The sequence below is a fragment of the Oncorhynchus gorbuscha genome, linkage group LG10 (genome assembly GCF_021184085.1).
Source record: "Oncorhynchus gorbuscha isolate QuinsamMale2020 ecotype Even-year linkage group LG10, OgorEven_v1.0, whole genome shotgun sequence".
NCBI classification, from domain to species: Eukaryota; Metazoa; Chordata; class Actinopteri; order Salmoniformes; family Salmonidae; genus Oncorhynchus; species Oncorhynchus gorbuscha.
Genome location: NC_060182.1, coordinates 7,902,908 through 7,925,633, shown reverse-complemented (window position 1 = coordinate 7,925,633; position 22,726 = coordinate 7,902,908). Strand labels below are relative to the sequence as shown.

At 43.9% G+C, this 22,726-nt stretch overlaps 1 protein-coding gene and 4 non-coding genes across 6 annotated transcripts; all 5 read left to right on the top strand.

Moving 5' to 3' along the window:
• Positions 1-1,571: 1,571 nt before the first annotated feature.
• trnah-gug lies at positions 1,572-1,643 on the top strand. The gene has a single exon. It is a non-coding gene; the product is annotated as a tRNA-His (tRNA).
• Positions 1,644-3,931: 2,288 nt separating this feature from the next.
• trnah-gug lies at positions 3,932-4,003 on the top strand. The gene has a single exon. It is a non-coding gene; the product is annotated as a tRNA-His (tRNA).
• A 1,389-nt stretch (positions 4,004-5,392) lies between these two features.
• trnah-gug lies at positions 5,393-5,464 on the top strand. The gene has a single exon. It is a non-coding gene; the product is annotated as a tRNA-His (tRNA).
• A 238-nt stretch (positions 5,465-5,702) lies between these two features.
• On the top strand, positions 5,703-5,774 carry trnah-gug. Its single transcript has one exon. It is a non-coding gene; the product is annotated as a tRNA-His (tRNA).
• A 688-nt stretch (positions 5,775-6,462) lies between these two features.
• On the top strand, positions 6,463-20,946 carry si:ch211-71n6.4 (para-nitrobenzyl esterase). Of its 2 annotated transcripts, XM_046364822.1 has the most exons (11): positions 6,491-6,559; positions 6,688-6,744; positions 7,531-7,801; positions 9,151-9,571; positions 16,226-16,333; positions 16,633-16,829; positions 16,930-17,129; positions 17,287-17,345; positions 17,787-17,954; positions 18,597-18,824; positions 19,771-20,946. In XM_046364822.1, the coding sequence occupies exons 3-11, from the start codon at positions 7,538-7,540 to the stop codon at positions 19,911-19,913; spliced, it is 1,788 nt and encodes a 595-aa protein (XP_046220778.1). In that variant the 5' UTR covers positions 6,491-6,559; positions 6,688-6,744; positions 7,531-7,537; the 3' UTR covers positions 19,914-20,946. The 2 variants fall into 2 exon arrangements, with proteins under 2 accessions (XP_046220777.1, XP_046220778.1); XM_046364821.1 differs by lacking the exon at positions 6,688-6,744 and having other exon boundaries at positions 6,463-6,559.
• The last annotated feature ends 1,780 nt before the right edge of the window (positions 20,947-22,726 follow it).

Sequence of the window (22,726 nt, the reverse complement as noted above, 5' to 3'; positions counted from 1 at the left end):
CCTCCCCTGGACAATGATTAGCATCCATGAGGGTGACGGTCAACCTCTCCTTGATTATATCATCCAGGGGCAACATATTGGGTTCCCCCAAACTCCAGCGGATGAATCTATCATTCTCTGACCTGAACACAGGGAAAAGAGAATGGAAAGATGGGTGTGTTGGACCAGGTCTAGTTCAGGCCCACAGTATCGTCACTGTGCATATGGGACAGGAAGAACAGGCAAACATACTGACACTTCCTAACCTGCCAGAAGTCCACTGGCAGCAGAGTATAGGGTTAAGTTTACCATTCATTATTCCCAGCTCTGGAGAATCATCCTCGGAAAATGACGAGAAGAGAGAGCAATGTGCCATTCACTGAGGAGTGACTTGCGTCTGGCCACTCCACCATAAAGGCCTGATTGGTGGAGTGCTGCAGAGATGGTTGTCCTTCTGGAAGGTTCTCCCAGCTCGTTCAGTGTGACAGGGTCTAGTTCTTCCAATTAAGCACCGCCACGTGCGGTCGTAGACCCCGACAATGTAAGATATGTTTTGCCTTTATCGTGTAGTGTGGGGCCCGGTGACTGACCAATAGAAACTCGGCCAGCACTGAGTACACACACAAATTATGATTATTGTGAATATTCAGATTTATATAATAGTTTGATTTAAACGTCTACATGCTTTGCAAGAAGAACAATTTCCCTAATAATCCTGTTTACATTTTGATAAATGCAGATTTCGCCAATCAAAATAAACTTTCTACCACAGCGACCATGTTATTTTCGGGAAGCCTATATTATTCTTAGTTCGGACATATAAAGGTTTGCATGTGAAAAATATGGTACAAACATACCAAGACCTTCGTGAAGAGGGCACGACAATGCCTATTTCCCCTCAGGAGGCTGAAAATATTTGGCATTGGACCTCAGATCCTCAAATAATATCTAAAGCTGCACCATCCAGAGCATTTTGACTGGCTGCATCACCGCTTGGTATGGCAACTGCTCAGCATCCGACTGCAATTCGCTACAGAGGATAATGCTTACATCACTGAGGCCGAGCATCCTGCCATCCAGGACGTCTATACCAGGCGGTGTCAGAGGAAGGCCCAAAGAATTGTCAAAGACTCCAGCCACCTAAGTCATAGACTGTAGACCGGGATCTTTTATTTCAGCTCATGAAACATGGGACCAACACTTTACATGTCGTGTTAATATTTTAGATTACACAGTTAGTACTTTGAGTCATTCAAAAGGAGACTTTTTGCCGTAACATTGTGTATCAAAATGGCGTGACCCGGACTCTGCGGCCACAACACAGAGCACTAACCACTGTATGATCATGGCGAGTTACCAGGGCTTGTGGGAGACCCCTTGAGTGGAAAGCCAAAAGGTCAGCTGTGCCTGTCCTCGTCACTGCATGCTTGAATAACCCAATTTGTCCCACAGACAAACAAGCACTAACTGTAATCTAACTGGCATCAAAGTGTAACGTTAGACTTTGGAATTTAACCACCTCAGGCACGTCACAATGAAGGCCTGCTTGAGTAGATCGATTTCACCTCCACATATGCAAGCCCTGGTAGCTCGCCGTGATCGTATAGTGGTTAGTACTCTGCGTTGTGGCCGCAGCAACCCCGGTTCGAATCCGGGTCACGGCATTGAAATTCACAATGTCACGGCATATGGGCTCTTTTTGAATTAGCAGAATGCACTAAACTGAATAAGTAGAGTGAATTTAGCAGAGATTGTGGAAAGGGTGCCACTGACCACTGGTGAATAAATAATTACTATACATCTGTCGTTAAATAAGCAGAGATTGATAACAGTGTAGGTTACCATACAATACATTTAGTTTCGTTGGCTACAGTTTAAAGGCAGAGTCACAAAGTGAACAGCTGTATCGGGTCAATTTTGACAACAACTAAGAGCATTGAAGCACAAAGCGAAAACTTCTCCGCCTCGTCCCAAAGTTATGCATGGGCTGATACTCTGTGATAGTCTATCATTGTGCTCATCTGCAGAGCTGCTCATGGCGACATCATATGGCTGAGTCTCAGTTTAACTCATTCAAAAAGCGACCTCAAGCCGTGAATCGCATTGCCATGAGCAGTACTAACCATTATATGATCACGGCAAGCTACCGGGGCTTGTGTGTGAGGGGGAGATATTAGGCTACTCAAGCATGCCGTTGCCTTTATGTGGAAAATGTGGCTAAATACCATTGTTGACTAGTTAGACTAGAGAGACTCAACAGTGTATTGTGTAGTAGAATAGAGTTAGTACTGACCCCTGTAGAGTATTGTGTGGTACAGTGGAATACAGTGCTCTGCTAGTGTAGAGTACGGTTCTGAAGTATCCTTGGAATAGGAACATGCCCTCCCCTGGACAATGATTAGCATCCATGAGGGTGACGGTCAACCTCTCCTTGATTATATCATCCAGGGGCAACATATTGGGTTCCCCCAAACTCCAGCGGATGAATCTATCATTCTCTGACCTGAACACAGGGAAAAGAGAATGGAAAGATGGGTGTGTTGGACCAGGTCTAGTTCAGGCCCACAGTATCGTCACTGTGCATATGGGACAGGAAGAACAGGCAAACATACTGACACTTCCTAACCTGCCAGAAGTCCACTGGCAGCAGAGTATAGGGTTAAGTTTACCATTCATTATTCTCAGCTCTGGAGAATCATCCTCGGAAAATGACGAGAAGAGAGAGCAATGTGCCATTCACTGAGGAGTGACTTCCGTCTGGCCACTCCACCATAAAGGCCTGATTGGTGGAGTGCTGCAGAGATGGTTGTCCTTCTGGAAGGTTCTCCCAGCTCGTTCAGTGTGACAGGGTCTAGTTCTTCCAATTAAGCACCGCCACGTGCGGTCGTAGACCCCGACAATGTAAGAAATGTTTTGCCTTTATCGTGTAGTGTGGGGCCCGGTGACTGACCAATAGAAACTCGGCCAGCACTGAGTACACACACAAATTATGATTATTGTGAATATTCAGATTTATATAATAGTTTGATTTAAACGTCTACATGCTTTGCAAGAAGAACAATTTCCCTAATAATCCTGTTTACATTTTGATAAATGCAGATTTCGCCAATCAAAATAAACTTTCTACCACAGCGACCATGTTATTTTCGGGAAGCCTATATTATTCTTAGTTCGGACATATAAAGGTTTGCATGTGAAAAATATGGTCCAAACATACCAAGACCTTCGTGAAGAGGGCACGACAATGCCTATTTCACCTCAGGAGGCTGAAAATAGTTGGCATTGGACCTCAGATCCTCAAATAATATCTAAAGCTGCACCATCCAGAGCATTTTGACTGGCTGCATCACCGCTTGGTATGGCAACTGCTCAGCATCCGACTGCAATTCGCAACAGAGCATAGTGCTTACATCACGGAGGCCGAGCTTCCTGCCATCCAGGATGTCTATACCAGGCGGTGTCAGAGGAAGGCCCAAAGAATTGTCAAAGACTCCAGCCACCTAAGTCATAGACTGTAGACCGGGATCTTTTATTTCAGCTCATGAAACATGGGACCAACACTTTACATGTTGTGTTAATATTTTAGATTACACAGTTAGTACTTTGAGTCATTCAAAAGGAGACTTTTTGCCGTAACATTGTGTATCAAAATGGCGTGACCCGGACTCTGCGGCCACAACACAGAGCACTAACCACTGTATGATCATGGCGAGTTACCAGGGCTTGTGGGAGACCCCTTGAGTGGAAAGCCAAAAGGTCAGCTGTGCCTGTCCTCATCACTGCATGCTTGAATAACCCAATTTGTCCCACAGACACACAAGCACTAACTGTAATCTAACTGGCATCAAAGTGTAACGTTAGACTTTGGAATTTAACCACCTCAGCCACGTCACAGTGAAGGCCTGCTTGAGTAGATCAATTTCAACTCCACATATGCAAGCCCTGGTAGCTCGCCGTGATCGTATAGTGGTTAGTACTCTGCGTTGTGGCCGCAGCAACCCCGGTTCGAATCCGGGTCACGGCATTGAAATTCACAATGTCACGGCATAAGGGCTCTTTTTGAATTAGCAGAATGAACTAAACTGAATAAGTAGAGTGAATTTAGCAGAAATTGTGGAAAGGGTGCCACTTACCACTGGTGAATAAATAATTACTATACCTCTGTCGTTATAACATTAAATAAGCAGAGATTGATAACAGTGTAGGTTACCATACAATACATTTAGTTTCGTTGGCTACAGTTTAAAGGCAGAGTCACAAAGTGAACAGCTGTATCGGGTCAATTTTGACAACAACTAAGAGCATTGAAGCACAAAGCGAAAACTTCTCCGCCTCGTCCCAAAGTTATGCATAGGCTGATACTCTGTGATAGTCTATCATTGTGCTCATCGGCAGAGCTGCTCATGGCGACATCATATGGCTGAGTCTCAGTTTAACTCATTCAAAAAGCGACCTCAAGCCGTGAATCGCATTGCCATGAGCAGTACTAACCATTATATGATCACGGCAAGCTACCGGGGCTTGTGTGTGAGGGGGAGATATTAGGCTACTCAAACATGCCGTTGCCTTTATGTGGAAAATGTGGCTAAATACCATTGTTGACTAGTTAGACTAGAGAGACTCAACAGTGTATTGTGTAGTAGAATAGAGTTAGTACTGACCCCTGTAGAGTATTGTGTGGTACAGTGGAATACAGTGCTCTGCTAGTGTAGAGTACGGTTCTGAAGTATCCTTGGAATAGGAACATGCCCTCCCTGGACAATGATTAGCATCCATGAGGGTGACGGTCAACCTCTCCTTGATTATATCATCCAGGGGCAACATATTGGGTTCCCCCAAACTCCAGCGGATGAATCTATCATTCTCTGACCTGAACACAGGGAAAAGAGAATGGAAAGATGGGTGTGTTGGACCAGGTCTAGTTCAGGCCCACAGTATCGTCACTGTGCATATGGGACAGGAAGAACAGGCAAACATACTGACACTTCCTAACCTGCCAGAAGTCCACTGGCAGCAGAGTATAGGGTTAAGTTTACCATTCATTATTCACAGCTCTGGAGAATCATCCTGGGAAAATGACATTATATACGTTATATATTCATTTATGTTGCTAGGAAAGATATATTATGCTAACATTAGGCCTACTTGCTGCAGTAGCTTGCTTGCTATAAAAATAGTAGTTTGTCCATAAACTATACTGTTTGCATAGTAGCAGAACATATATTTCAAAAGAGAATGAATTTAACAAAAATACATCTTACAAAGACTTGGACAGATAATATGATTACTTGCGTGACATGGCATGTTAAGAGACAAAACATGAAGATACCCCTGTTTGAACGCCAATCCACGTCACTGTAGGTTTCACTTAATATCCCAATATCTCCATTACGGCGCATGGCCCTGGTAGCTCGCCGTGATCGTATAGTGGTTAGTACTCTGCGTTGTGGCCGCAGCAACCCCGGTTCGAATCCGGGTCACGGCATTGCGATACACAATGTCACGGCAAAAGGGTTCTTTTAAATCATTAGATGTACATTGCTAATTACAATTGAGTTGGTCTATTTATATTTTTTTCCCGTTAGGTGAACTCTCTAACTCGAGGCACCGGTTCCTAACCAGCCGCAAATGAGTTTCTAGTCAAAGCCCATGTCGTTGCATGGCTGTTTGTGCAGGTTTGAATAGCTCCAAATCTCCGCCCAACACACGAGCCCTGGTAGCTCGCCGTGATCGTATAGTGGTTAGTACTCTGCGTTGTGGCCGCAGCAACCCCGGTTCGAATCCGGGTCACGGCATTGCGATACACAATGTCACGGCAAAAGGACTCTCTTTTTGAAGCGTTGATTCATGGTACTGACTGGCTGGCTGGTTTATTATGGAATTATGATATTTATCCCTTTTGGGGTTGGCTAACCAACGAACGTTATCACATCAATTAGCAGTGAAAAAAGAATGACAGACAAAACTGTAAATTAGCTAAATTCGTAACAACAAGTGTGGGGAAACAGCTAGCTAATATGCAGGATATGTGCCCATCTTCAGCCCAGATAAAACACACTTGGGAAAGCATGTGGGGACCGTGTGGGTACTCCAAAAATATGATCATGCATAAGCAGAAATTGATTGAAAAAGTTTGGTCGATGCAATGCAAAATATACAGTATGGACTGTCAGTCATAGTATGCGTTCAGCTCATTACCCAGTTTAAAATCAAATCAACTTCATTTATACAGCAAATAATAATTAGTTCTTAACTGACTTTCTTAGATATATAAATAGTAAAAGTACTATTTAAGTATTTTTGGCGGAGTATCTGTACTTTACTTTTTTTTGTACTTTCCTTTAGTCGTTTTCTATTAAGGTTTACTTTTACACAAGTATGACAATTGTGCACTTTTTAAAAACTCTGAATGTGTTTCATTTATGAAGTCATAAATGTGCTATAGACATCCCCTTATAATGTAAGCTGCCCCTTTAAATATGAAGAAAAAACAAGTTGTTACCCAGCAGCCATTTTTAGTTGAGGGATCACACACAGTAGCTGCGTCAAAAGTTGTTTTTGAACAACTGGATTGAATATTGTAAGTTATCATTGCCTACGTTATGGCAACATTTCTATAAACGGTATTTTAGACTTGTCGTGTTTTTCTAGACTACAATGGAAGTGAATGTTTATGAAGTTTGTTTACATTGTTTTGTTTAACGGTAGGCATTCCTGAGACAAGTCAAATGAGCCTTTAAAAGCAGTTAGAAATCCTGCCTTAGTGTGAGTAATAATATTGTTTATCATCATTGCCATGCATGAAACTCCTATCATCTTTAAATAAATAACGCAATTTTGTAATGAGGTGATTTTAGATTTTCCTTCTTTGTGTGTGCCCATGAACGATTGCAACATTGTTTCACAGGACGTGGGAAACCAGCGTTGCTGCATTTAACTGCGCGCTCGATCCTCTAACAATGCAATAAGGAAATTCGCTCACATAGGCGTCACCTGAAGTCTTAACTATTGTGGATGAACCTTACACTTGATTGTTCTCAATACTATTCTTCATCTAATTTACATTGTCTTTGACATATCAATTAGCCATACAGTTATAGATTATTGATCATCAATTTACTATGCTACCTATTAACCCGTACCAAACACATTATAATAAACCGTCTGCTACTTTTCAAGTACACTAGTGATAGCGTTATTATTGTGTAGCTTGGAAACTCTCAGATGACAAGAGGCCATGAACAAGAGTGTTTTGGTAGGGGGCTAGCCATATTAGTTTATGGGGGCTAGGGGTTCGTGTGGGATGGCGTGTAAATTCAAATGAATGGCAAATTCTCCACTTCATGAGTTACTCCAATATTTGTCCCATGAAGAGAGGTCTTTCTTGAAAAATAGATTGTATCTCAGTGAGACTAACCTGGAGAAAGGTTCAATAAAACTGAATTTAAATTTACCCTAATCCTGCACGTTGTCCTAAAACTGCTTTATTGGCCTAATCTACTGTGCAAATCCCTGCTCTGCGCTGATCTCCCCTGTGTGCTTCCCTCATAGAGCCAAGATGAATGAGGACGTGTTTGAGGTCCCTGAGGGGACAGAGTATCGTTATCTGGTACAAGAGGAAGGAGAGGAGGAGGTGCAGTATGTGCGTCGCAGACATTACGTCAGCCCATTCCTGGTCCTGTCCAGACGTTGCATCTTCCTCGTCTGCCTGGGGGTGCTATCCCTGCTCACCTTGGCTGGGTACCTGGCCTTCGTGGCCCAGACTCTGCCCCCTGGCTCAGCCCAGGTCACTACTGACTGTGGAGAGTTCCAGGGGAGACAGGTGGGTTGATGTCTGCACATTGTTGGTGGAAAGAGTAGAAACAGTGTTCAGCTTTACACAAAAAAAACTATGTTCAGCCATATTAAACATGTTTAACCAATTGTACTGTATGGTTTCTCCCCCATATGCCTACAATGTAAAGAGCATCGAGACCTAATAGAACAGGGATCATCAATTAGATTCAGTCGCAGGCCGTTTATTTTTTTTATTCAGCGGGTGGTCACGGGGCTGGAACATAATTACAAATCATTTGTAAACTGCAAATCGACCGCAAGAAGCCCAAACGGATATAATATTTGACTAAAACATAATTATTTCAAACCTTGCTTACAGTTGAATACGATCACATACACTCAGTGGCCAGTTTATTAGGTACACCGCCCCGTTCACCCCGTGATGTGATCGTCGGTGCCAGGCGCGCCGGTTCCAGTATCTCAGAAACGGCCGTCCGACTGTGCTTTTCACCCATGAGAGTGTCTAGGGTTTACCGAGAATAGTGCGACAAACAAAAAAACAGTCTGCCGCAGTCCTGTGGGGAAAACAGCACGTTCATGAGAGGTCAAAGGAGAATGACAAGATAACAAGCGGGGCCACAAACAGGCAAATAACGGAGCAGAACGGCATCTCGGAACGCACAACTCGTCAGTTCCTGTCACGGTTGGGCTATTGTGGAAGACAGCCACACTGTGTTCCACTCCTACCAGCTAAAAGCAAGAAGAAGTGTCTCCAGGGGGGGGAGACACTGGACAATGAAGGAATGGAAAAACATTGCCTGGTCCAACGAATCCCGGATTCCTGTTGCGTCATAATGATGGCAGAGTCAGGATTTGGTGTGAGCAGCGTGAGTCCATGGCCCCATCCTGCCTGGTGTCAACGGTACAGGCGGGTGGCGGTGGTGTATTGATGTGGGGAATGTTTTCCTGGCACATGTTATGTCCCTTGATACCAATTGACGAACAAACATTTCCGACACCTTGTATAACCCACGCCCCGAAGAATTCAGGCTGTTCTGGAGGAAAAGGGGGGTCTGACCCAAGATGGGTGTACCTAATAATCTGTCCACTGAGTGTATATCTATTATGTATGGGAATACTTTGAAACAGATTTCCAAAATTTAAATCGATTGAAGCTGATTTGCTTGTATTTTTTTACAGTCTTTTATGTCCAACAATAAAATGTAAATAAACAAGATCACCGTCTGTTGGGGAACCCTGTAATAGAAGATGGTAAAGGATTGAGGAGTGGAATGTTTCAGTGACATGTGCCTTGACCATGTGGGCTTATACGGAATTACCTCCAGTGAACACTCATAGTTAATGAAATACTATTGTTCGTCTTTATCATTGCAGAGAAATGGGGCCTACTCGTTCAAGGGCCTCCCGTACGCTGCTCCCCCCATTGGGGAACGTCGCTGGGCCCCTCCAGCCAAACCCTGGTGTGGGAACGGTGTGGGGGATGCCACCCGCTTCCGCAGCAAGTGTCCCCAGGTGCAGCCGCTCTCAGACACGGGGAAGGTGATTGGCCAGGAGAGCTGCCTCTTCCTGAACGTGTGGACCCCCACCCTGAGCCCCGACGCTGCCCTACCCGTCATGGTCTGGATCCATGGGGGCTACCTTCACATGCTTAGTGGAGGAGAGGAGGGCTACTCGCCCACAGAGGAGCTAGCAGCCCAGACAGGGATGGTCTATGTCAGCTTTAACTACAGGCTCAACGCATTTGGGTTCCTGGCCCTGGAGCTACTGAGGGAGGGCTCCCCCACCAATACCTCTGGTCAGTCTCTAGCAGTTGGCACATTAAAGTTTTTACAGTATTGCCAAACGAGGTCTTGAAGTCTCAAGCAGTTTCACACAACATAGATCATGTTGTATTTAAGATATGATAATAGGAAGATTTTAATATTTTAACAAGCTATTTCTAACACCAACAGAGTGATGCAATATTAATGATGTTTATGTTTGTTCTCTCAGTGACGTTGTTTAAAATTGTGTATATCTATTTAATGAGCTTTAATGTGATTTGGATAGCTGGAGGTGATATACAGTGCATTCGAAAAGTATTCAGACCCCTGGACTTTTTCTACATTTTGTTACGTTACAGCCTTCTAAAATGGATTAAATTGTTTTATTTTCCATCGATCTACACACAATACCCCATAATGACAAAGGAAAAACATATATATTTTTTTACATTTCTGTGAAATATCACATTTACATGAGGATTCAAGACCCTTTACTCAGTACTTTTTTTGAAGCGATTACAGCCGAGTCTTCTTGGGTATGACGTTACAAGCTTGGCACACCTGTATTTGGGGAGTTTCTCCCATTTTTTTCTGCAGGTCCTCTTAAGCTCTGTCAGGTTGGATGGGGAGCATCGCAGCTATTTTCAGGTCTCTCCAGAGATATTCAATCAGGCTCTGGCTGGGCCACTCAAGAACATTCAGAGACATTCAGACCCAAAGCCACTCCTGCATTGTCTTGGCTGTGTGCTTAGGTTGATTGTCCTGTTGGAAGGTGAACCTTCACCCCAGTCTGAGGTCCTTAGCTCTCTGGAGCAGGTTTTCATCGAGGATCTCTGTACTTTTCTCCATTCATCTTTCCCTTGATCCTGACGCTGAAAAACATCCACACAGCATGATGCTGCCACCACAATGCTTCACTGTAGGGATGATATTGACCAGGTGATGAACGGTGTCTGGTTTCCTCCAGACATGACGCTAGGCATTCAGGCCAAAGAGTTTAATCTTGGTTTCATCAGACCAGAGAATCTTGTTTCTTATCGTGTGAGAGTCCTTTTCGGCAAAATCCAAATGAGCTGTCATGTTCCTTTTAATGAGGAGTGGCTTCTGTCTGGCCACTCTACCATAAAGGCCTGATTGGTGGAGTGCTGCAGAGATGGTTGTCTTTCTGGATAGTTCTCCCATCTCCATAGAGGAGCTCTGTTAGAGTGACCATTGGGTTCTTGGTCACCTCCCTGACCAAGGCCCTTCTCCCCCGATTGCTCAGTTTGGCCGACGGCCAGCGCTAGGAAGAGTCTTGGTGGTTCCAAACTTCTTCCATTTAAGGATGATGGAGGCCACTGTTCTTGGGGACCATCATTGTTGCAGACATTTTTTGGTACTCTTCCCCAGATCTGTGCCTCGACACAATCCTGTCTCATAGCTCTACGGACAATTCCTTCGACCTCATGGCTTGTTTTTCGCTCTGACATTCACTGTGGGACCTTATATAGACAGTTGTCAACTGTGGGACCTTATATAGACAGTTGTCAACTGTGGGACCTTATATAGACAGTTGTGTGCCTTTCCATATCATGTCCAATCAATTGAATTTACCACAGGTGGACTCCAATCAAGTTGTAGAAACATCTCAAGGATGATACTACCTGCTAGTTTCCGGCCCCGTCTGTAACTGCTAGCCCATGCTAACTGCTTGCTTGCTAACTCTGTCTACTAGCTGCTAGCTTGTTAGCATCGGCCTGCTAACTGTCTGAATTGCTATGTCCCCAGCCAGCCCAACCACTTACTGGACCCATATGTTCACTTGGCTACGCATGCCTCTCTCTAATATTGTCCTGTCCTGGTTAGTGATTACTGTCTTATTTCACTGTAGAGCCTCTAGCCCTGCTCAATATGCCTTAACCAATCATGTTGTTCCACCTCCTACATATGCGATGACATCACCTGGTTTAAACATCTCTAGAGACTATATCTCTCTCTTCATTACTCAATGCCTAGGTTTTCCTCCAATGTACTCACATCCTACCTCTGTACACTATGCCTTGAATCTATGCTATCGTGCCCAGAAACCTGCTCCTTTTACTCTCTGTTCTGAACGTGCTAGACGGCCAGTTCGTATAGCGATTAGCCGTACCCTTATCCTACTTCTCCTCTGTTCCTCTGGTGATGTGGAGGTTAATCCAGGGCCTGCAGTGCCTAGCTCCACTCCCACCGCACAGGTGCTCTCATTTGTTGACTTCTGTAAACGTAAAAGCCTTGGTTTCATGCATGTTAACATTAGAAGCCTACTCCCTAAGTTTGTTTTACTCACTGCTTTAGCACACTCTGCCAACCCAGATGGCTTAGCCGTGTCTGAATCCTGGCTTAGGAAAACCACCAAAAACCTTGACATTTCCATTCCTACCTATAACATTTTCCGCCAAGATAGGACTGCCAAAGGGGGTGGTGTTGCAATCTACTGCAGAGATAGCCTGCAGAGTTCTGTATTACTATCTAAGTCTGTCGCCCAAACAATTTGAGCTTCTACTTCTAAAAATGCACCTTTCCAGAAACAAGTCTCTCACTGTTGCCGCTTGCTATAGACCTCCCTCTGCCCCCAGCTGTGCCCTCAATCCCATATGTGAATTGATTGCCCCCCATCTATCTTCTGAGCTTGTGCTACTAGGTGACCTAAACTGGGACATGCTTAACACCCCGGCCATCCTACAAACTAAGCTTGATGCCCTCAATCTCAAACAAATTATCAATGAACCTACCAGGTTCAACCCCAAATCCGTAAACACGGGCACCCTCATAGATGTCATCCTAACTAACTCGCCCTCGAAATACACCTGTGCTGTTTTCAATCAAGATCTCATCGATCACTGCCTCATTGCCTGCATCCCTAATGGGTCTGCGGTCAAACGACCACCCCTCATCACTGTCAAACGCTCCCTAAAACACTTCTGCGAGCAGGCCTTTCTAATCGACCTGGCCGTGGTATCCTGGAATGACATTGACCTCATCCCGTCGGTAGATGATGCCTGGCTATTCTTTAAAAGTGCCTTCCTCACCATCTTAAATAAGCATGCCCCTCTCAAAAAATGTAGAACTAGGAATAGATATAGTCCTTGGTTCACTCCAGACCTGTCTGCCCTTAACCAGCACAAAAACATCCTGTGGCATTCTGCATTGGCATCGAATAGCCCCCGTGATATGCAACTTTTCAGGGAAGTTAGGAACAAATATACACAGGCAGTTAGAAAAGCTAAGGCAGCTTTTTCAAACAGAAATTTGCATCCTGTAGTACTAACTCAAAAGGTTCTGGGACACTGTAAAGTCCATGGAGAATAAGAGCACCTCATCCCAGCTGCCCACTGCACTGAGGCTAGGAAACACTGTCACCACCGATAAATCCACTATAATTGAGAATTTCAATAAGCCTTTCTCTACGGCTGGCCATGCTTTCCACTTGGCTACCCCTACCCCGGTCAACTGCCCAGCACCCTCCACAGCAACCCGCCAAAGCCCCCACCATTTCTCCTTTACCCAAATCCAGATAGCTGATGTTCTGAAAGATCTGCAAAATCTGGACCCCTACAAATCAGCCGGGATAGACAATCTGGACCCTCTCTTACTGAAAAATATCTGCCGAAATTGTTGCAACCCCTATTACTAGCCTGTTCAACCTCTCTTTCGTGTCGTCTGAGATTCCCAAAGATTGGAAAGCTACCGCGGTCATCCCCCTCTTCAAAGGGGGTGACACTCTAGACCCAAACTGCTACAGACCTATATCTATCCTACCCTGTCTTTCTAAGGTCTACGAAAGCCAAATTATGTGGCAGGGTCTACAGTCAATCACAGATTACAAAAAGAAAACCAGCCCCGTCACGGACCAGGATGTCTTGCTCCCTGGCAGAATAAATAACTTTTTTTGCCCGCTTTGAGGACAATACAGTGCCACTGACACGGCCCGCAACCAAAACCTGCGGACTCTCCTTCACTGCAGCCGACGTGAGTAAAACATTTAAACGTGTTAACCCTTGCAAGGTTGCAGGCCCAGACGGCATCCCCAGCTGGTGTGTTGACGGACATTCAATCAATCCTTATCCCAGTCTGCTGTTCACACATGCTTCATGATTGTAGACTTCAGGAAACAGCAGAGGGAGCACCCCCCTATCCACATTGATGGGACAGTAGTGGAGAGGGTAGTAAGTTTTAAGTTCCTCGGCGTACACATCACGGACAAACTGAATTGGTCCACCCACACAGACAGCGTCGTGAAGAAGGCACAGCAGTGCTGAAGAGGCTGAAGAAATTTGGCTTGTCACCAAAAGCACTCACAAACTTCTACAGAAGCACAATCGAGAGCATCCTGTCGGGCTGTATCACCGCCTGGTACGGAAACTGCTCTGCCCACAACCGTAAGGCTCTCCAGAGGGTAGTGAGGTCTGCACAACGCGTCACCGGGGGCAAACTACCTGCCCTCCAGGACAACTACACCACCCGATGTCACAATAATGCCATAAAGATCATTGAGGACAACAACCACCCAAGCCACTGCCTGTTCACCCTGCTATCATCCCTGCTATCATCCAGAAGGCGAGGTCAGTACAGGTGCATCAAAGCAGGGACCGAGAGGCTGAAAAGCAGCTTCTATCTCAAGGCCATCAGACTGTTAAACAGCCACCACTAACATTGAGTGGCTGCTGCCAACACACTGACTCAACTCCAGCCACTTTAATAATGGGGATTGATGGAAATTGATGTAAAATATATCACTAGCCACTTTAAACAATGCTACTTAATATAATGTTTACATACCCTACATTACTCATCTCATATGTATATGTATATACTGTACCCTGTATCATCTACTGCATCTTTATGTAATACAGTGGGGCAAAAAAGTATTTAGTCAGCCATCAATTGTGCAAGTTCTCCCACTTAAAAAGATGAGAGAGACCTGTAATTTTCATCATAGGTACACTTGAACTATGACAGACAAAATGAGAAAAAAAATCCAGAAAATCACATTGTAGGATTTGTAATGAATTTGTTTGCAAATTATGGTGGAAAATAAGTATTTGGTCACCTACAAACAAGTAAGATTTCTGGCTCTCACAGACCTGTAACTTCTTCTTTAAGAGGCTCCTCTGTCCTCCACTCGGAACGAATTGCAAACATCTCTGAAGCTGGAGACTCACATCTCCCTCACTAGCTTTAAGCACCAGCTGTCAGAGCAGCTTACAGATCACTGCACCTGTACATAGCCCATCTGTAAACAGCCCATACCTCATCCCCATACTGGTATTTATTTATTTATCTTGCTCCTTTGCACCCCAGTATCTCTACTTGCATATTAATCTTCTGCACATCTATCATTCCAGTGTTTAATTGCTATATTGTAATTACTTCGCCACCATGGCCTATTTGTTTTCTTAACTTACCTCATTTGCACTCACTGTATATAGACCTTTTGTTTTCTTTTGTTCTTCTGTATTATTGACTGTATGTTTTGTTTATTCCATGTGTAACTCTGTGTTGTTGTATGTGTCGAATTGCTACGCTTTATCTTGGCCAGGTCGCAGTTGCAAATGAGAACTTGTTCTCAACAAGCCTACCTGGTTAAATAAAGGTGAAATAAAAAATAAAAAAATAAAAATGATCAATGGAAACAGGATGCACCTGAGCTTAATTTCGACTCTCATAGCTAAAGGTCTGAATACTTATGAAAATAAGGTATTTATGTTTTTATTTATAATAAATGTTCTAAAAATTCTAAAAACCTGTTTTCGCTTTGTCATTATGCCTGTAGACTGAAGAGGTAAAGATGGATTTAATCCATTTTAGAATAAGTCTGTAATGTAATTAAATGGGGAACAAGTGAAGGCGTCTGAATACTTTCCCAAAGCACTGTATTTGTCTGCTTGATAAATAGTTAATATTTTTCTTTCTCATGGTCACTAAACCATTTATGCTTTAATACATATGCCATTTAGCAGACACTTTTATCCAAAGCGACTTACAGTCACGTGTGCATACATTCTACGTATGGGTGGTCCCGGGGATCAAACCCACTACCCTGGCGTTACAAGCGCCATGCTCTACCAACTGAGCTACAGAAGGGGACACACACACACACACACACACACACACACACACACACACACACACACACACACACACACACACACACACACACACACACACACACACACACACACACACACACACACACACACACACACACACACACACACACACACACACACACACACACACACACACACACACACACACACACACACACACACACACACACACACACACACACACACACACACACACACACACACACACACACACACACACACACACACACACACACACACACACACACACACACACACACACACACACACACACACACACACACAGCTTGATATGGAACGACCCATAAAATCACATAAAGACATTGTTTTCAACTCACATTCACGCAAAGTCATCGGCGAGAACAGAAAGATATCTGAATACCTCCTATTTCCCTTCTGATCTGAAAGGGTTCAGGGTTTTGACACCAGGAACCTTTAGGTACACTAGGCTAGATGGAGCTTCTGAAAATAGGAACTAGGACATAGGAAAACGAGGCCACATCAAAGCGGTATTTCGACGTGATTTTAATCTCTAATTGCTTTCCCCCCACCCAGGAAACTATGGCTTCATGGACCAGATAGCTGCTCTGCAGTGGGTCCAGAGGAACATCAAGGTGTTTGGAGGAGACCCCAGTAAAGTCACCATATTTGGTCAAAGCTCAGGTAATAAATACCAGCTATTATAAGCCTCTATGGGCTACATGAGTGTACTGTCAATGAAGTATGAATGAACATTTAGTTAGTGTGCACCTTTTTCTTTTTTGTTATAATACAACCATTTTTACCGAACATTTAAAAGGATGAAAACAAAATATGCTACTTTATGTTAGCATGTGCTTGTAGCAGTATAGTTGGCTGAAGGAATGAACACAGCTTCCTTAACTGCTTTAGAATGTTTAACCCTAACCCTCATTGTCTACTCTCTTCCCATCACCCTTCCACACACACACACACACACACAGGTGGGACGTCGGTGTGGACTCTGATGATGTCTCCGCTGGCAAAGGGTCTGTTTCGTGCGGCGGTGGATATGAGCGGCTCCTATGTGCATAACGCATCACTGGAGAAGGCAGAGGCAGACAACCTGCTATTCCTGAACAAGACTGGCTGCAATGACCTGGCCTGCCTCCGGAAGCTCTCCACCACACTGATACTACGGGTACAGACAGTACGACAACGTAAACTGTCAAATCTGCCTTAAGGGAGAAACGGGCTTCATGTGGGTCTCTCTCTCTTTATCTCTCTCCACTCCGCTCTAGGCCATCCCATGGAAGGAGTACCCGTCGTGGGGGGCACATGATCTGATGGACCTGCCCACTAAGGACAGCTTTGTGGGGCCCGTAGCAGTGGTGGACAGGCATGTCCTCCCAGCTCCTCCCTTTGAGATGTGGGAGAAAGGAGGAGTCTTCAACGATGTTCCGTTCCTCATAGGGACCACTGAGCAGGAGACTGACTTTTTGTAAGTATTATGCGTGGTCTGGTAAAAAAGTATTATCTACAGAAGCTGTCCTAGAAATAGATAATTCACTTTATAATCGTATGTGTGTGTGCGTGCGTGTGTGCATGTGTGTGTGCGTTTGTGTGTGTGTGCGTGTGCGTTTGTGTGTGCGCTTTAGCCCACCGTATGAGAATATCTCCATGTGGACATGGGGAGACTACGGGTGGTTTGTAACAGGTGAGAATACGGTAACCTCGGGGTCAATATCGATCCATCTGTAAAATGCCTCATTTAGATTTGATTAGATTTTTCTCCAAGGAGGAAATTATTCTCCACATTATGAAACATCGTAGACCTGTGAGAGAATAATTAAAAAACACACACAAAAAACCCAGACATTAACAGATAGACTAAGACCGAACAGAATACTAAGACCGAACATAAAACAGTAGTCTATTGAGCTGTTGAGGAAGTTTATGGCTGTGGGAAAGTAGCTCCTGCTAAACTGGGCCTTTTCTCCCTCATCACTTGTGGCCACTGAAACCCAGGAAATCCAGCATCAACTCTTTTCTCCATTACCCGCCTCTCTCTCATATTTTCAACCCTGCCGCCGTTTACAGTTTATTCCTGCTACCATATTGCCCTTTTCCCAAAGCCTCTCATCTGTGTCCCACACAGATAAACTGAGCCCCTTCAGCGAGGGTCTTCCTAAGGAGGCGTTGGATCTGTACCCAAGCTCGGCCCTGTGCCCCACTCCTGACCGCTGCCCAGAGAGGGCCTACACCACGATGGTGTCGGACATGAGGGTCACCTGCCCAAACAACGACCTGGCCAAGAGGGCTGCAGGTAGGCTACGCTGACAGCCAGGAGATTCACCTGAGCCAATGGGTTAGCATTCACTCTATGATAATGGACAGCATTTTTGTTGTTGTTGAATGGTCTCTTTAGAGAGACAGCTAGTTGTTCAGAGAAGACACCAATTAGAATGGGCACTAAAGAGAGACAGGTAGTTGTTCAGAGAAGACACCAATTAGAATGGGCACTAAAGAGAGACAGGTAGTTGTTCAGAGAAGACACCAATTAGAATGGGCACTAAAGAGAGACAGGTAGTTGTTCAGAGAAGACACCAATTAGAATGGGCACTAAAGAGAGACAGGTAGTTGTTCAGAGAAGACACCAATTAGAATGGGCACTAAAGAGAGACAGGTAGTTGTTCAGAGAAGACACCAATTAGAATGGGCACTAAAGAGAGACAGGTAGTTGTTCAGAGAAGACACCAATTAGAATGGGCACTAAAGAGAGACAGGTAGTTGTTCAGAGAAGACACCAATTAGAATGCTTTGGAAATGCCTCCTGTCCACCCTTCACTGATGTAATCACTCATCTGTTAGTGAACAGTAGTGATAGGATAGCGTTTTGAACTGCTTGTGTGTGTGCGTGTGTTTGTTTTGTGTGTTTTGTTTTATGTGTGTCTGTGTGTGTTCTCAGCGGCCCTCCACAGTCCTGTGTATCGGTACGTGGTGACACACACTCCATCTCGTGCCGTCAACTCCTCGGAGGGTCTGTGGTCGTTCCCCAGCCGGTTCTCTTTCCACGGCCTGGACTCTTTCACCTTCTTTGGGGGTCTAGAGAAGCTGTTGGGGGGACCGCTCTCCGCCCAGGACACTGCTTTCCAGAAGCTCCTCACAGAGCACCTCGTCCACTTCGCTAAGGAGGGTGAGAGGGGCAGGGGCTGGAACACAAACACCTCTCCTAGATTGGTTGAACTCAGTGTTCATTCAGCTCAGACCATTGGAATTAGACATTTACCACATACCTTTCCTCATCTCTCTATCCCTCTCCTCCTTTCTTCTGTTTTCTCCATCCCTCATCTCTTTTCCTCATATCTCTATCCCTCTCCTCTTTTTCTGTTCTCTCTATCCCTCTCCTCTCTTTCTGTTCTCTCTATCCCTCTCCTCTCTTTCTGTTCTCTCTATCCCTCTCCTCTCTTTCTGTTCTCTCTATCCCTCATCTCTCTTTCTGTTCTCTCTATCCCTCATCTCTCTTTCTGTTCTCTCTATCCCTCCGATCTTTCTGTTCTCTCTATCCCTCTCCTCTCTTTCTGTTCTCTCTATCCCTCATCTCTCTTTCTGTTCTCTCTATCCCTCATCTCTCTTTCTGTTCTCTCTATCCCTCATCTCTCTTTCTGTTCTCTCTATCCCTCTCCTCTCTTTCTGTTCTCTCTATCCCTATCCTCTCTTTCTGTTCTCTCTATCCCTCTTCTCTCTTTCTGTTCTCTCTATCCCTCTCCTCTCTTTCTGTTCTCTCTATCCCTCATCTCTCTTTCTGTTCTCTCTATCCCTCATCTCTCTTTCTGTTCTCTCTATCCCTCATCTCTCTTTCTGTTCTCTCTATCCCTCATCTCTTTCTGTTCTCTCTATCCCTCATCTCTCTTTCTGTTCTCTCTATCCCTCATCTCTCTTTCTGTTCTCTCTATCCCTCTCCTCTCTTTCTGTTCTCTCTGTCCCTCATCTCTTTTCCTCATATCTCTATCCCTCTCCTTCTGTTCTCTCCATCCCCCATCTCTTTTCCTCATATCTCTATCCCTCTCCTCTCTTTCTGTTCTCTCCATCCCTCATCTCTTCTTCCGTTTGTTCCATCCCTCTCTCCTCCTCTATTGCAGGTAAGATGCCGGAGCAGTGGCCAGAGTACCCAGCAGCCACTGCTCTCCTGAACCATACCCTCTCTGTGGTCCATGATTACTCTGCTGAGCGCTGCCAACTGTGGGAGAAGAATGGCTTCTACCCCTACGCCTGGGTCAACTGACCCCTCACCCATAACTCCTACAGCACAGGACTGAATCCTACACCTGAGTCACCTAGGATGTTAGTACTGAATGTGCTCTGTGACTGTGGTGAAATGTAGATTTATTGTGGGAGTTTTGGTGTGTACAGTATTTTGCCTTCAGGTTTGTTCAAGGATAAAATATCAGATTTAGAGAAAAGGGAAGAATGTGTTGGTATGGAAGAAGAGGATGGTCATTTTTATATTTCTGCTCTGTTTTGTGGTAGAGATGGCTGTGAGAATGTTGTAAGAGGAGACGTTATTGTGATGTGTATTATCATTATTGATACTTTTAGCTACTGTTACTTGCACTAAGATTTTAAATGAAGATGCCTACTCTTTACTTTTTATGGAAATCTGTTGTGTATACGTCGTACATGTATGCAATGAGGAAACATTTATTATCAAGGGCTTTTATGCTGTAGCCTATGTTATGTGTTTCTCTATTCTTCTCTTTCCATAATGTGTCTCTGTGGTGGATATTCAACCAGACAGAAACAGCTAGGAAGCTTTTTCTGCACGCATAGATTGTGTCACCACCAAATCATCTTCGTTCGACTTGAAAACACTTGTTTTCTTCCGACTCAAGCCTCATCAATTCAACGTAAAACACTCTTGCCTTTTCTTCAGCATCTCCGACAGCTACCGACTTGATTGGGAACAAGGGATGGTGCGCTTGTTCTTTATGTGTGAAGAGAGGGATGAAAGCCTGTGGATGACAGAGAGAGCACATGGAAGTGTTTACTTGTGTAATTAGCGTTTAGAGTTGCCTCCAATCAAAAGCTCTCTTGTTCTGTATTTTCTCCTGTCAAACAGATAGGGAGTTATATCTGTTCCTGTCTTATTGATCAGTTCTGCTTTTGTTCCACTATGTGCGCTATGATAGGCAACTTATTTCAACGTTAAAATGTTCTTTGTTTTTTTACTCAGGTAATCTGCTTTAAAATGCCAAGAGCTAAAATTACAGGTCATTCACATGCACTAATACAAATAATAAAACACACAAAGAATTAAAGATTTCAGTCTTTTTTCAAATTATATATTTCAAATATACAGTATGTTTCATAGCCTAGAATCAAGTTTAAACCCATCTTTATTATCCCAAGGTGAAACTTCGTAGGCAACCAGGGACAATAGAAGAGATATGGGTTAAATGAATGACATGGCATCTACAGATGACCGAAATTAAGAAGAAATAGCTTGTGACTCAAAATGTTTACTGATATCACGCTGCCCACCTCCCACCCCTCATGGTAGGTTAATTACTTACATTAGTGATCCTTCTGTAGCTCATTTGGTAGTGCATGGCACTTGTAACGCCAGGGTAGTGGGTTCGATCCCCGAGACCACCCATACGTAGAATGTATGCACACATGACTGTAAGTTGCTTTGGATAAAAGCGTCTGCTAAATGGCATATATTATATATTATTACATTAACTGAATAATCTGCTTTTTCTTAGGTTTTTACCATTTTTAATCTCGAGATCCAACTGAGAAATGTAGTTTCCCCAAAACAACCAAAATGATGAAGAAATCGTGTATGATTCTGAATGTTTACTCATATCTCGCGATATTCCCACTTTGGGTCCCAAACCATAGTTTAAGAATCCATGTCAGAGTATCTTGAGTTTATTCAGTTTGAGACCCAAATGAAAAATGTACTGTCTTCGGATGACCGAAATTAAGAAGAAATAGCTTGTGACTCAAAATGTTTACTGATATCGCGCTGCCCACCTCTCACATACTCGGGCCCACTTTGGGTCCCAAAACATAGCTTAAGAAATCCTGTTGCTAGACAGTTGAAAGAGTTCATATCGATTCCAATATTAGTAAATAACATCTGTTTTGTGACGTGATTTTGCAAGACAGAGATATGGGTTAAATGAATGAGACATGTTTGAAATAAATACGTGTAGCGGTGTTCTTACCTGCAACATACTTGGCATCTACAGGCGCTGTGTTTTGGTTAAAGCGCCTGTCTAGTAAACAGGAGATCCTGAGTTCGAATCTCAGCAGAGCCTTTTCAAACATGTCATTGAACATATTGGTGGAGAGTGTTCTGCTTTTCTCAACCAATGAGTCTTGAGAATTTGGAGTGATGAGAGGAGAAAAGATGTGAGGAGGATGCAATTGAGATATTCCAATTTCACGGAAAAAGTGAACTTTTTCAAAGAATCACAACGTACCAACTGTCTCAAGTTCAGCTGGTTCTTCAGTTGATGCATTTCGAGCGCTAAATGAAGAGTTCAGCCAGCTTGTACAGGTCTCTGTCAGAGCATGAGTAGGCTTTACAAGCAATCTTTGGTAGCTCGCTGTGATCCTATAGTGTTTAGTACTCTGCGTTGTGGCCGCAGGAACCCCATTCTGAATCCCATTCACGGCAAAGAATTTCCATTTCAAAAGGGTTGTATTTTGAATGAGTTGAAACTTACTGTGTGTGTTAAGAAACTCAATAACTCTTCCATTTGACAAAGTCCCCATCTCCTGGTAGGTTAATTACTTACATTAACTGATTCATCTGCTTTTTCTTAGGTTTTTACCATTTTTAATCTCGAGATCCAACTGAGAAATGTAGTTTCCCCAAAACAACCAAAATGATGAAGAAATCGTGTATGATTCTGAATGTTTACTCATATCTCGCGATATTCCCACTTTGGGTCCCAAACCATAGTTTAAGAATCCATGTCAGAGTATCTTGAGTTTATTCAGTTTGAGACCCAAATGAAAAATGTACTGTCTTCGGATGACCGAAATTAAGAAGAAATAGCTTGTGACTCAAAATGTTTACTGATA

Bases quoted from the DNA above. Each gene is read 5' to 3' on its own strand.
- si:ch211-71n6.4 (XM_046364821.1), top strand. From the start codon at position 7,538: ATGAATGAGGACGTGTTTGAGGTCCCTGAGGGGACAGAGTATCGTTAT. The intron at 17,346-17,786 runs GTGAGAATACGG...TGTCCCACACAG, and splicing joins CTACGGGTGGTTTGTAACAG to ATAAACTGAGCCCCTTCAGC. The intron at 17,955-18,596 runs GTAGGCTACGCT...GTGTGTTCTCAG, and splicing joins CCTGGCCAAGAGGGCTGCAG to CGGCCCTCCACAGTCCTGTG.